The 14,645-nt window shown below is 40.7% G+C and overlaps 1 protein-coding gene across 1 annotated transcript in view; it reads left to right on the top strand.

Annotated features, from left to right (window-relative positions):
* SLIT3 (slit guidance ligand 3) overlaps window positions 1–14,645 on the top strand; it is a 722,516-nt gene that overhangs the window by 41,882 nt on the left and 665,989 nt on the right. Inside the window, exon 2 of the mRNA XM_027841688.1 lies at window positions 12,024–12,095. Within this exon, the coding sequence (XP_027697489.1) occupies window positions 12,024–12,095 (72 nt within the window). The remainder of the gene's footprint in view (window positions 1–12,023; window positions 12,096–14,645) is intronic.

Here is a 14,645-nt window from a genome sequence, read left to right on the forward strand (position 1 = left end):
TGTGTGTGTGTGTGTGTGTGTGTGTGTGTGTGTGTGTGTGTGTGTGTTTTGGAGGAGAGAGGGCAATTCATTGTTACCTCTCTGATGAAGGGGAAAGCATAAGAGATTACCCCCCCTCAGGACTCATTTGAATGACAAATGCAACTCTGAGGAACATTTGGGAGAGAAGAGGTGGTAAGAAAGAGCCTCTTCCTTGGAGAATCCAACCCTCTCTGCCTGAAGGATTCAGGGTGGGTGGGCTTTTGTTTTTGTTTTTTGTTTTTTCAGGCAACTGGGGTTAAGTGATTTGCCCCAGAGTCACACAGCTAGTAAGTGTCAAGTGTTTGGTCTGAGGCCAGATTTGAACTCAGGTCCTCCTGACTTCAGAGCCAGTGTTCTCTCCGCTGTGCCATCTAGCTGCCCCAATGCATGGGCCTCTGATAGGTAGGAAACGTTGGTCACTCCTGCTGGAAAACCTTTTTAAAAAATAGACGAAAAAACCCCCCATCCTGGCATTCCATGCACTGTACCACTTCTACCCCAGCAAGAGTGCCAAACAGATGTAAAAACCCAGCTGAGACACTGCAGCATTTATTTAAGATGCCCTAATTTGGATGTGAAAAAATAATGCTGGAGGTTACCATGGTGATTTCTGTTTATGGAGGGTTTGGTGAACATGAAGGAGAAGCCAGACTCAGGCAGGCAACAGACCTATAAAGTACTTGGCCCCTTGAGTTTCTTTATGAAATGAGTGCTCCTGCTGGGTTCAGCTTCTGCTGATGACCTTGGGGAAATGGGACCAGGAACTGTACCCTTGACTGCAAGGAGCATCAATGAAACCCAGGGTTTTTTTGTTGTCTTATACTATGTTCTCCATAGAGTTGTTTTGAGAAAAGTCTTTTGGAAACCTTATAGAATTCTGATTTGTTGAGAGGCAGCATGGAAAGAACCCTGCAAAGAAAACTTTTCATCCTTCTTTAAACATCCCATGGCTCTCCTTGCCACCAACCCTCTCAATGGAAGACCTCACCTCATACTTCACTGAAAAAAAAATTGAGGCCATTTGATGAGAGCTACTTCTTCTCCCTTCTTCTCATCTTTCTCACATCACTCAGATGTCTTGTCCTACTATCATCTCCTTTCCCCCATCTCAGATAAAGAGGTAGCCCTTCTCTTGACAAAGACAAACCCCTGGTATATGAATGTAGTGGAATACTTTTGTGCTATAAGAAATGGTGAGCAGGCGGACTTCCGAAAAACCTGAAAAGACTTACATGGACTGATGCTGAATGAAGTGAGCAGAACCAGGAGAATATCGTACACAGCAACAGCAACATTGATGATGAATTATGATTGACTTAGCTCTTCTCAGCAATACAGTGATCCAAGACAATTCCAAAATACTCATGATGGAAAATGCTATCCACAGGCAGAGAAAGAACTGATGGAGTCTAAACGCAGATCGAAGCATATTCACTCTCTTTGTTTTTTTTATGTTTTTTCCCCTTTTGTTCTGTTTCTTCATTTATAACATGACTAAAGTGGAAATGTTTTACATGATTGCATGTGTATAACCTAAATCAGATTGCTTGCCATCTTGAGAAGGAAGGGATAAAAAAATAGAACTCAAAATCTCATAAAAATTAATGTTAAAAATTGTCTTTACATGTAATTGGAAAAAATAAAATACTATTTAATAAAAAAAAAACCCAGCAAAGACAAACCTCTCTCCATGCACTTGATCCTATCTCCTCCAGTTTTCTAGATCTTCCCTGCTATCTGCTATCGTCCTCTCTCTCTCTCATATTCAGTCTCTTCCCTATTTATTGTCTCCTTCTCTGTTGCCTATCAACAAGCTTATCTCTCCTCCATCCTTAAAAAAAAAACAAAAAAAAACCCTCCCTTGATCTTCTACAGCTATCTCTCCTCTCTTTTTGGTTAAATTCTGTGAGAAAGGTATCTACACTAAGTTCCTAAATTTCCTAGGCAGTGGGGTTAAGTGACTTGCCCAGGGTCACACAGCTATTCAGTGTTATGTGTCTGAGACCGGATTTGCACTCAGGTCCTCCTGAATTCAGGAAGGGTGCTCTATCCACTGCCCCACCTAGCTGCCCCTCTCATTCACTTCTAAACCTTCTTACATCTGCCTTCTTTATCATTCGATTGAAACCGTACTCTGCAAAGTTACCAATGATCTCTTAAATCACTTAAATCTAATGGTCTTTTCTTAGTTCTCATCCTGCTTGATCTCTCTGCAAACTTTGACACTACTGTTCAACCTCTTCTCCTGGTTACTCTCTTTTTTACTAGGTTTCTGTGATATTACTTTCTCCTTTGCTAGATCTTTATTCAGGTAAAGCCTTCTAATTTGGCTAATTCCTCAAGACTCTGTCCTGGGTCTTCTTTCTTTCCTCCCTTTATTCTATCTCAATTGATGATCTCCTGTGGGTTCAATTATCATCTCTCTGCAGATGATTTCCCAGATCTATATATCCATCCCTAATCTTTCTCCTAAGCCCCAGGCTCACATCACCAGCCACCTTTTAGATGTCTTGAATTGTGTATCTCATAGGTGTCTTCAAGTCAATATTTCTAAAACTGAACTTATTATCTTCCCTCCCTCATGACAAGCCATCTTCTTTTCCTAATTTTGTTATTACTATTTTAAAAAAATAAATATTTCACTTTTTCTTATTACATGTAAAGCAATTTTTAACATTCATTTTTAAAAGTTTTGAGTTTGAAATTCTCTCTCCTTCCCTCCTTTCCCTCCTCCCCACATTGAGAAGGCAGGCAATATAACATATTGATATGTTACACACGTGCAGTAGTGTAAAACATATTTCCATATTGTCACATTATGAAAGAAAGCACTGACTAAAACACACACATACACAGTAAAAAAAAAATAGTTTGCTTCGATCTGCATTCAGACTTCATCAGTTCTTTCTCTGGAGGCGTATAGCATTTTTCATCATAAGTCCTTCAGAATTGTCTTGGATCATTGTATTGACCAGAGTAGGTAAATCATTCATAGTTGATCATTGCACAATACGGCTGTTACTGTGTACAATGTTCTGGTTCTGCTCACTTCACTTTGCATCAGTTCATGTAAGTCTCTAGGTTTTTCTGAAAGCATCCTGCTCATCATTTCTTACAGAACAGTAGTATTCTATCACAATCATATATCACAACTTGTTTAACCATTTCCCAATTGATGGGTATCCTCTCAATTTCCATTTCTTTGCCACCACAAAAAGAGCTGCTATAAATGTTTTTGTACATATAAGTACCTTTCCTTTTTTAAAATCTCTTTGGGGTACACACCTAGTAGTGGTATTGCTGGGTCAAAGAGTATGACAATTTCATAGCCCTTTGGCCATAGCTCTAAATTGCTCTCCAGAATGGTCGGATCAATTCACAATTCCACCAACAGTGCATTAGTGTTTCTGATTACTGTTGTGGGTACCATCATTCCCCCAGTCACCCAGGCTTGCCACCTTGATGTCACCTTCAACTTCTTGCACTCAGCCCATATATATTCAATCTATTATCATGTTGCTAAGTATCTTAATCTCTATCTTTTAAAAAAAATCTCCCACATCTGTTCCTTTCTTTCTACTCACGCAGCTACCACCTGTGCCTAATCACCTCTTTCCTGGACAACTGCAATAGCTGTGTGGTTGAATTTCCTGCCTCTAGTCTCTCCCCTCTCCAATCTTCCTTCCCACTCAGATGCTAAAGTGATCTTCCTGAAGTTCAGCTGTGACAATTTCCTCCCCCTACCTAATAAACTCCAATGGCTCCCTATTGCCTCCAGGATCAACTAAAACATGCTCTGCGGGGCATTTAAAGCCCTTCACAACCTGGACCCTTCCGATCTTCCAGTCTTACTCTATGACCCAATTATTCTGTCTCCTCTTCACTCATGATGTCTCATCTCCCAACCCCATGCTTCTTCGCTGGCTGTTCCCCATGCCTAGAAGGTTCTCCTCTCTCCTCGCCTCTGCCTCCTGGCTCACCTGACTTTGTTCAAGATTTAGCTCAAATCCACACCCTTCTGCAGGACGCCTTTCCTAGGCATCTTTGCTGCTAATGCCTTCCCTCTGGAATTACATCCCATTTACACTTTATATCTCTTATGTGTATATCATTATTTGCATGTTTTCTCTTCCATTAGAAGGTGAGCTCCTTGAAGGCAGGGACTATTTATTTGTCTTTATTATTTTGTATTCCCAGAGTTTAGCAGTGCCAGCACATAGCAAGCACCTAATGACTGCTTGTTGACTGACTGACCAAAGTCAAAGACTTGGGCTCAAATCTTACTTATGCTACTTACTACCTATGTGACTTTGAAAAAAAAAATCACTTAACTTCTTTTGACTTTAGCTTTCTCATATGTAAAATGAGGGGATTAGACTGGATGAACTTTGTGCTCCATTCCTACTCTAACACTGTGATTATGAGAATTCTGTTCAAATGCTGGACCTGCTTCTTAGTACTAATGTGATTTTTCAGAGAACTGAAATTAAACCTACCACTCTTTTTTTTTTCTTTTGTAAAAAGGAGATAACGTTTAAATTATACATTTTATAATATTTGACATTTTAATTTAAAATTTTAAAATATTTTACAATATTTAACATTTAAATATTGTAAAAAGGAGATAAAACCTACCCACCTCATAAGGCGTGTTGTTGTTGTTGTTGTTATTGTCTGTCCATTATTCTTGAAGAGGACCATGACATCAGGACCATGATACTGTGACTTGCAAGAGAATTGGATCTGAGTGAGGGAGGGCTGTACAAAGTCACCAGCCTCACTTTCTCCTCTGGAGCCATCTGGGTCCAGTGGCCAGATATAGAGCAGGACGACCGGAAATGGCTCCCTCATAAGGCTTACTTGAGGAAAAGGCTTTATAAACTGGAAAATTCTATTTACACTATTATTCTTCTCTCTTTTAGCCGTTTAAGCTACAAAAGTAGAAATCTATTGGTTTTTCTCCAGCAACCTTCTAAAACTCCCCCTTTAGAAGGAGTTGGGGTATCCTCATCTTATACATTGTTGTGGGTCAAGACACTTTGCTGCCGGATAGATGTGGGTCCTAGCTGTGGGCTTGTTTTGTGGTTTTTTTTTTTTTTTGAGAAGAATTTAAAAAATGGTTTTTTAAGATATAGATAGAGAGCTCCTGGAACCCCATCTCTCCATTTAAGACAGATTTCATCCTTGGCACATTTATATCCTAATCCCCATAATCACAGGCACAATGATGGAACTGCTAGTCTTGAAGACAGTGGGTGGGTCCCAGAGAGGAAATACCATTGAGTTCTGTGTAAATGGGACCAGGGAGCTCCATTGTTTCTGGCAAATTAAAGAATGGGAGAAGGCAAGGCGTGTATGTTTTTTTGGGTGGCTTGCAAAGGAGGGAGGCAGACAGGGTTATGAGGGCTCTTTATTGTTTCTTTCACGTATTCAGAGACTGAATGCCACCCATGCCACATAGACCTGCTTATGGTCTAGAGCTAGTGCTTTGCCAAGCAAGACACACTGTTTCTCACACCAACTAGAACCAAATGCAGAGAATGCCTTCCAAATCTTCTTGTACAGCATTGTATTTTGCTTCCTCGTGGGAGAAATATTAGTAACTATGATGGGAGAGAGGTGGAGACTGTTAAGGGGACTCTTTGATCTTTGTGTGTTGTCTAGGAGGTGTGGTGTTGGCTGCACCCTGATGTCTGGTGGCCTTTTTAATTCAATTCACTGAGCATTTATTGAGCCTTTACAGTATGTCCAACCCAGATTAGCACCACTCTAAAATGCAGAAAATACCCCATTAGGAACTGACAATACAGTTAAGAGAGACAAGATATGTTAAATAACAGTACAGGATCATAGTAGATCATTGCATCTGACACTACCTGTGTGACGTTGGTCAAATAAACTTACCTTTCCCAGATGCCTCATCAGTTATCCCTTCCACTTCACTACTTTCCCCATCATGGTTTTGATACATTGTGGGTTGGCATAAGAAATTAAGTAGGAATTTTGGGGAAGTTTTGCAGAAGCCAAAGACCACACACAAAAGCCAGTAGACAACACAGAAAAAGTTTATAAACTTAGAAATGCACATATATATACACATATAATTGTATAATATCAACCCAAATTTTACAACAAGGTAATGTAAACACCCCATAAAAGAAAAAAATCAGAGTTCTTCTCTGGTATGAAGGCGGAGCCAACAAATTTTATGCGGATTTTCCAGATTACAGGGGCACCACACTCCTAACCCCAGCGTTGTGGAAGGAATAACTGTGTACATCCTCCAAGGTCCCTTCCAGCTCCCTTGATTTGTGATCCTGTGAGAATAAATGGTGAAAATTATAAGTGCAACCAAGTTCAGAAAGGGGAGAGGTCAATGTGGGATGGAGGAGTCAAGGAAGGCTTCAAGGAGAATCCTAGGTTACCTCCATGACGCAATGAGTCATCAGGAATGGAGAACAAAAATATGATTGAAATTAAGTATTGTAGCTGATTCTAGAACCAGATTGAGGCAATATAATTTAATGGAAAAAAAGCAATGACTTCAGAGTCAAAGGAGCTGGGTTGGTATTCTGGTTCTGCTACCTGTTACTTATGTGAATTTAGCCATGTATCTTCACTCTACTGTGGCTCAGTTTTCTCCGTAATAATTGAAGGGCAGGCTAACTTAGGTCTTGAAGTATGTATAGGATATGGATAGGCAGAGAGGGTTGTGAAGGGTGCTCTAGGTTGGGGAAACAGCATAGGTAAAACAGTGAGCGTCTCTGGGCCAGAGGATATGATGAAAACTAGCCTGGCTCGTTCATGAAAAAGAATAGTGACAAAATTGTCCTATTTGCGGCCCCGTCTATACTTCTTTCTATTTTCTTTGTATTTCAAAAAGTATTTATTGATGCTCATTTTGGGACACTTTTATCACAGCTCCCTGACTTATTCTCCACAATTAAAGTCCTGCATTGTAATAAAAATGGACAGTCAGGCATTCATAGTTTTTTATATAATCTTCTTTCTCCTTTCCATACTGAAAGGCTTGTATTTGCTGATGACTATTACACTGATAATAGGAAAAACGTTTTTTTTTTTTTTTTTAAGAAGGGAAATAAATATTGCAGCTCAGTGGTGGAGGCTTCTTCTCCCAGCCTTGGGCAGAGACTCCAAAAATCCGTGTTAGAATGAATAAAACCTTCAGGGCCCTTCTTGCCTTTTGCCCCTTCCTGTTACAGGTTTCTCATTAGGTGCCCACACACAGAATCAATGAGGTTTTCTTTTCCTGGGTAGACAAGCTGATCCATGGAAATAAAGTCAAGAAAAAAGAGAAGATGCTAGTGTTTTATCAAAGGATTTAAACTAAAAGCAGTCTTAGAGATAGCACCACAACTCCCCTTCATTTTATAGATGAAGAACTTAAGCGTCAGTGAAGAAGAGAAATGAATGGTTCAAGGTTGTTCGGTAGTAAGTAGCAGAGACAGGATTAGAACCCAAATATTCTGGCTCTAAATCATCTAGCGCTTTTTTTCCTGGTGTTTTTCCTGGCACACGGCATTTCTCTGGAACCTGTCAGGCCAGTGTCTATATAAATTCATGGAAATGATCACTGTACCATTATTAAGACTCTTCCAAGTGAAATGGAGTCAAAGCTGCCTTAGTGATTGGCTGGGAGGGGAGACCTGAAATCTCTCTGAGCATCTACTGTATTGTTGGGATTTTCCATAGGTCCCTCTGACTCTCTGGGCTTCATGTAACAATAAAAACTGACATTTATTTTAAAAAAATATTCTTTATATCTATTATCTCATTATATTTTATTTTATTTGCTTTTGGAGGCAATTGGAGTTAAGTCACATAGTTAGTAAATGTCTGAGGCTGGATTTGAACTCGGGTCCTCTGGACTCCAGGACTGGTGTTATATCTACTGTGCCACCTAGCTGCCCCCCTCATTTGATTTTCAGAATAACCCCGTGATATAGATACTATAGTTTTATCCCACTTTTACAGATGAGCTAGCTGAGCTCAGTAACAATAAGTGATTTCTCTGTGTTTGTAATCTGATGATGGACCTAGAGGTGGGTTCTAAACCTCCTCTTACCGCAAATTGGGCTCTCTTTTCATCTTAGCAGCTAAAATGAAGGGGTTAAACTAGTTGTATCCTAAGAGCCCTTTGGACCCTAAGATTCTTTGTTCTGGAAATCTGTTGGACGTGGGTCACAGAACAACCTTCCCTAGCAGATATTCAGTGGGGGAGAATGAGCTAGCTCAACAGAAAGAAAAACCCTTCCCTTTCCACTCCGGCATGCACTGTCTAATCCTGTGTCTTTCTTGAATGCCTAGGTGCCATGGTGATTGGTGTCATAGAAATGCTGTGAGGGAGAGGAAGAGGGAAAGCTCTCTGTGTCTGTCACTATATTTATCAGTCATAAAAATATACACCTCCCTTTCCTGGCAGCCTCTCAGCTAGAGTGGGATGACGGCAAAGCAATTCAGGGACTGGGAAGGGGAATCAGATAGGACTGACTCTCTTCTTTTGTGACTTGGCTGTTGCCCTCCCCCACCTATTGGGAATCCCTTTCTCTCTTGCTTAGATCAGCTTCTTAGGGACCTGCAATATACTGGGATGGGGGCATTCAGCTGTGTGCTTTGGAGGTAACCCTATGATTGTACCTTCAGTAATAGGATTTTAGAATCATGGATCTAGGCCACACACCCTTCAGTTCTGTTCAATAAACATTTATTAAATATCTACTATGTGCCAGGCACTGTGCTAAATGCTGGGGATACAGATGAGAAAAAGAGAAAGGCTCTGCCTTCAAGGAACTTACAATCTAATGTGGGGAGACAAGACACAAAAGGAAGCTGAAAGGGGGAAGGGACCCCAAGGGGTATCTGGGATGGGGGTTGTTCTGTGGAACTGAAACTAAGCAGAGCAGACCTGATTAAGGCCTAGAGAATTTAAATGACTCTCCTAGGATTACAAATCTAGTGTTTGAAGTAAGATTTGAACCCAGGCCTTCTGATTCCAAATGCAGTCATCTTTTCCACTCTTCTGCTTTTCCCAGAGGATAGCTCTAGGACTGCCCATTCAGAAGCCTTTTCTCTTGTTCCATTTGGTTGTATGTCAATGATAGGCCTATAGGAGGGATGACTGACACTTGGAAGAGGCCTTGGAGGCCATCAAATCCAAGCCCCTCATTTTGAAGATAAAGAAATTATTCTATGCTTGTTACCAACTGCATTAGGACGTGAACCTGGATCTCCTCACACCCAGTCCAGAACCACGTAAGAAATAATTTTGTGTATATGTATTTTTTTGTGGAAGTTTATTTTATTTTTTTATTTGAAGAAAGGGAAGTCTGGGCAGGAATTAATGCTGAATAATTGAATCTAACAGCTTATTCAGAAGACAGATCTGAGTCTTATCCAGCAGAGGAGTGGATGATTTTTTTAAAAAATTTTCATATCTTATTTTGAGTTCCAAATTCTCTCCTTCCCTTTGGCCCCTCCCCAATCTATTAAGAGGGCAAACAACACAGAGAGCATCATGGTAGGTAAATGGATAATTTTGATTAAATTTAAAAGATTTTGCACAAACAAAACCAATGCAGCCAAAATTAGGAGAGTAGGAAACCGGGGGAAATTTTTTTACAGCAAATTTCTCTGATAAAGGCCGCATCTCTCAAATGTATATGAAACTGAGCCAAATTTACAAAAATAAGAGCCATTCCCCAATTGATAATTGGTCAAAGGATATAAACAGGCAGTTTTTAGATGAAGAAATCAAAACTATCCATAGTCATACAGATCATTTTTTAATTAAGGTTTCACACCATAATGGGCTACCAAGAGTGTTTAGGGATGGTTGGGGTCAGTTGCCTCGTCTTTGAAAGAGTTGTTTCTTTGACAAATAGGTTGAGGGACCAGCGTCTTTCCAGTCTCTCCGGTGTCTCACCTTGATTTCCTTCTTGACTCCTCACTCATACTCACCTCACGTATCCAATCTGTTGTCAAATTTCTTTTTTTCTACTTTCACAATGCCTCCCATATCCATCCCCTTCTTTTTACTCCTGTAGCCACCAGTCACCCTTCTGCAGGCCCTCTTCATCTCTTGCCCGGGCTATTTCAATAGCCTTCTGGTAGATCTTCTTGCCTCAAATCTCTCTTTGCTCCAATCCGTCCTCTGCTCTGCTGTCAAAATGATCTTCCTAAAGCTCAGATCTGATCATGTCACCCCCTTATTCAATAAACTCCAAGGCCTCTTTATTGCTTTGCAGCATCAAATATAAAAAATGCTTAGTTTGGCATTTAAAGCCTTCCCAATCTGGTACCTTCCTATCTTTCCAGGCTTCTTATACTTTATTCCCCATCACTTACTCTGTTCTTATTGTTGTTGAGTTGTTTCATTTGTGTCTGACTCTCCATGAGCCCATTTGGGGTTTTCTTGGCAAAGATACAGGATTGGTTTGCCATTTCCTTCTCCAGTTCATTTTACAGATGAAGAAACTGAGGCAAATGGGGTTAAGTGACTTGCCTAGGGTCACATAACTAGTAAGTGTCTGAGGCCAGATTTGAACTCAGGTCCTCCTGACTTCAGGGCCAGCACTCTATCCACTGAGTCACCTAGCTGTCCTTTAGGCACTCTACAATCTAGCAAATGGGACCACTGGCTGGTCCTTACCTACAACATCATCTCCCAAATCCACCATTTCACTAGTTGTCTCCCAGGCCTGGAATGCTCTCCCTCCTCACTTCTGCCTGCTGGCTTGCTTGAATTCTTTTAAAACTCACCTCAAATTCCACCTTCAGCGGAAAGTCTTTCCTGCCCACTTGCATCCTCACAAAGTGCCTTATTCTTTGGGATCAGCTTCCATTTGTACTGTAGGTATCTTGTATGTATGTATGTAGTTGTTTTCAGGTTTTCCCTCCCATTAGAATGTGAGTTTCTTGAGGATATGGATTGTTTTTATTTTTCATTTCTTTGTGTTCTCAGACCTTAGCACAGTGCCTGGCATGTCGTAAATGGTTAATAAATATTTGTAGACTGACTGACATATAGTACTTTTTTGAAGTGCTTGCAGAACCAACAATCCTATGGTGGATGGACCGTAAGGCTAACCTCAGTTGATAATCTTTTTGTAGTGAGAAATAGTATGGAGTTATGGAAAGCGGATTAGAAAGAGTCAGAAGACATGGTTTAATGATGTATACAGTTATCTCTTCTACATTCCGGGGATGGGGGGAACAGTGCTCCTGCAATCTGGAAAATCCAAGAAAAAAATTTTGGTCCTCTTTGTACCAGAGAAGAAGTCTAAATTTTTTTTCTTTTTCTTTTATTGGGTGTTTTACAGTGCCTTATTGTAAAATTTGGGTTAAGCATTTGGTCATAGGCTATATTATACAATACTATACATATATTTTATGCATTTCTGAGTTTCTAAACTTTTTCCATGGCATCTGCTGGCTTTCGTGTGTCATCTGCAGCTTCTGAAAAACTCCCCCCAAATTCCCATTTAATTCCTTATGCTGACCCACAGTGTGTCAAAACCACAATGGGGAAAGTTGCAATGTGAAAAAAGAGAATTGTAAATCATTTAATCCTGTATGGCTACAGTTTCCTTATCTGTAAAATGGGGATAATAATACCTGAGCCAAGAGGCGACCTGGCACAGTGGATAGAGAGCCACCTTCAGAGTCAGGAAACCCAGGACTCAAGTCCAGTTTTGGACACAAACCATAGGACTCTAAGGAAGTTGCTTAACCTTTTGATGCCATAGGACGCTCTAAAACTATAAATAGCAGAGAAAAATCTGTGTTGGTAGAAGAGAGTTCTTTGTAACTGTGCCAGTGATATAAAAGGTCCAATCCAAAAGACAAATGACTAAAACTTTTGGACCTACATACCTCACAACATGTTTGGGAGAAACTGCTTGGTATATTCTAAAATGCTATAATAATGTAAACTATTATCGTGACTAAATCTTACCCTATTTTTTTTTTTGTTGTTGTTGTAGTGACCTGGACAGAAATAATATCACCAGAATCACCAAGACGGACTTTGCAGGGCTTAAAAATCTCCGAGTCTTGTAAGTAACATGGCTGGCCATCTGATGGGTCTGTGTTTTCTGTCCTCTTGGAAAATGGGCATGACTTACCTACACCCCAGACCCCAAACATACAGACAGGATATATACTGTGCACAGTGGTCTAACAGCATTGCAGAATCCCATTCTTTTTTTTTTCTTTTTTTTTTTTAAGGCAATTGGGGTTAAGTGACTTGCCCAGGGTCACACAGCTAGTTAGTGACAAGTGTTTGGTCTGAGGCCGGATTTGAACTCAGGTCGATCCTGACTTCAGGGCCGGTGCTCTATCCACTGCGCCACCTAGCTGCCCCACAGAATCCCATTCTTTAGCCTCACTCAGGTGGCCTGGCTTAAATATATGGCCCCATCTCCTATGGGCCAGTGGCACAGAGTTGATCAAACCAGTAGGGAAAGAGTATCTTTGTTACATGGAAGAGAGGAGGTTGTATGGAATAGATCACCATGCTCCTGCTCTCATGCTGGTAGCAATAACTTTAGGTTGGCTAGCCGTACAACTTCCCTCCTACACGTAACTATTACTTCTTGCCCAGTCTGTGCATTAAAAAGAGAATGGGTTACAATAGGTCCTACCTTGTTTTTTCCTGAGGGACCTCCACAAAGCACCCAGTGAATACCCACAACTCCTGCTAAATAGAGAAAAAAATAAAACAAAACCAAACCATGTTTGGTTGCTGGGAAGTTAAAGCTTTTTCCAGTTCTAAAGCTCAGCAAATACTGATTGACTGAAAAGTCCAAGCCCCAGAGAGTGTCAGGAATAGTTCTTGTAGACTTCCTAAAGTCCAGCAATAAAAAAAAAAAAATTAGGCCTCTCGGTATTGCCAAGCACAGAGGTGATAGAAGTAAAGGCCAGCCGTTTAGGTCCAGGAGATAATATTTGTAAAGTGCATTGCCCAGTGCCTCATACATAGCAGGTGCTTAATAAATGTCTGTTTCCTCCCCTCCTTTCTCCCATGGAAGGGATGAACATAGTTATTTTAGAGGCAGGTAGGGGTTGCAGTGGATAGAGTACTGGGTCTGGGTCAGGAAGACTTGAGTTCAAATGTGGCCTCAGACACTTATTAGCTGGGTGATTCTAAACAAGTCATTTAACCTGTCTGCCTCAGTTTCTTCAACTGTAAATTGGGAATCACAATAGCACCTACCTCTCAGAGTTTTTGTGAGGATCAAATGAGATAATATTTGTAAAGCTCTTAGCACAGTACCTGACATACAGTAGGCACTTCCCCCAATATCATCAGTGCAGGGAACTCTCATTATGGTAACTCCCTCTAATGATGCAGTATAGCAACCAAGCTGCAAATTAGTCTTTGAGTTTAGCTTAGAGCAGGGCAGCTAGGTGGCACAGTGGATAGAGCACTGGGCCTCAAGTCAGGAAGACTCATCTCCCTGAGTTCAAATCCAGCCTCAGACACTTACTAGCTATGTGACCGTGGGCAAGTCCCTGTTTGCCTCAATTTCTTCATCTGTAAAATGAGCTGGAGAAGAAAATGGCAAACCACTCCAGTATCTTTGCCAAGAAAATCCCAAATGGGCTCATGAAGAGTCAGATACAACTAAAAAGACAGCTCAACAACGTAGCTTAGAGAAGTGAGGTTAAGTGCCTTGCCCACAAACACAATAAAAGGCAGAACTTGAACCCAGATCTTCTTGACTCTAAGACCAACCCTTTCTCCACTATGTCCTGTTATGAGCAGTTTCTGTTTGAAAACTCCATATGAGCAACACAAGGAGCTCACAATCTCATGAGAGAACATGCAAATAAATATGTACATGCAAGCTATTCACAGGAACCATGTAACTACCTGTGCTAACTGGCTTTACCGTTATGACCTTCTATGGAATTTCCTTTTCCATATTAAATGGTCTCTTCTAAAATCATAGAAATGGTAGAACCACAAAGTTGTAAGGAAACTCAGAGATCACTGAGACCCTCCTCAAAAATGAATCTTGTCTTATACCACCCTGACACATAATCATGTGGACTCTTGCGGGGCTTAAGGACCTCCAAGATTTTCAGTATCTCTTCCCCCAGAGCAATCCATGCCATGGCAGGGAGGGAGGGCAGCTCTAACATTTTAGGATCCTACAAACCTCAAGCTAGCAAGGTGGCTTTTTAAGGTCATAGTCCCAGAACCAGAGGAGGTAAGATTTTGAAAGAGAACTTTATTTTAACTAGTCTCCTTTTTTTCTGTTGTAAATAAACTGTCAAATGATTTGCATCACTGATTCAGGATAGAATTTGGGCTAAAATTTGGGATAAGAGTGAATTCTGAGGGCATTATTTTAAAAGAGTTAATGAAAAGAAATAAGAGCAATAATTCTCTGATCCCAGGCATTCGATCAGTTAAAGAACTGAATTTTCTTTCAGCAGGATAGACATTTTTTAATATAAAAACTGGGGTGAAGGAAATTGAGGGCCTTCTGATTTCTACATCTGTGAGAGATTTCACCCGATGTTTCATTTTCTAGCATGGCTGCTCATGGGGTGTGTGTGTGTGTGTGTGTGTGTGTGTGTGTGTGTGTGTGTGTGTG

The sequence above is a fragment of the Vombatus ursinus genome, unplaced genomic scaffold (assembly GCF_900497805.2).
Source record: "Vombatus ursinus unplaced genomic scaffold, bare-nosed wombat genome assembly UNPS02014863.1, whole genome shotgun sequence".
Classification (NCBI taxonomy): Eukaryota; Metazoa; Chordata; class Mammalia; order Diprotodontia; family Vombatidae; genus Vombatus; species Vombatus ursinus.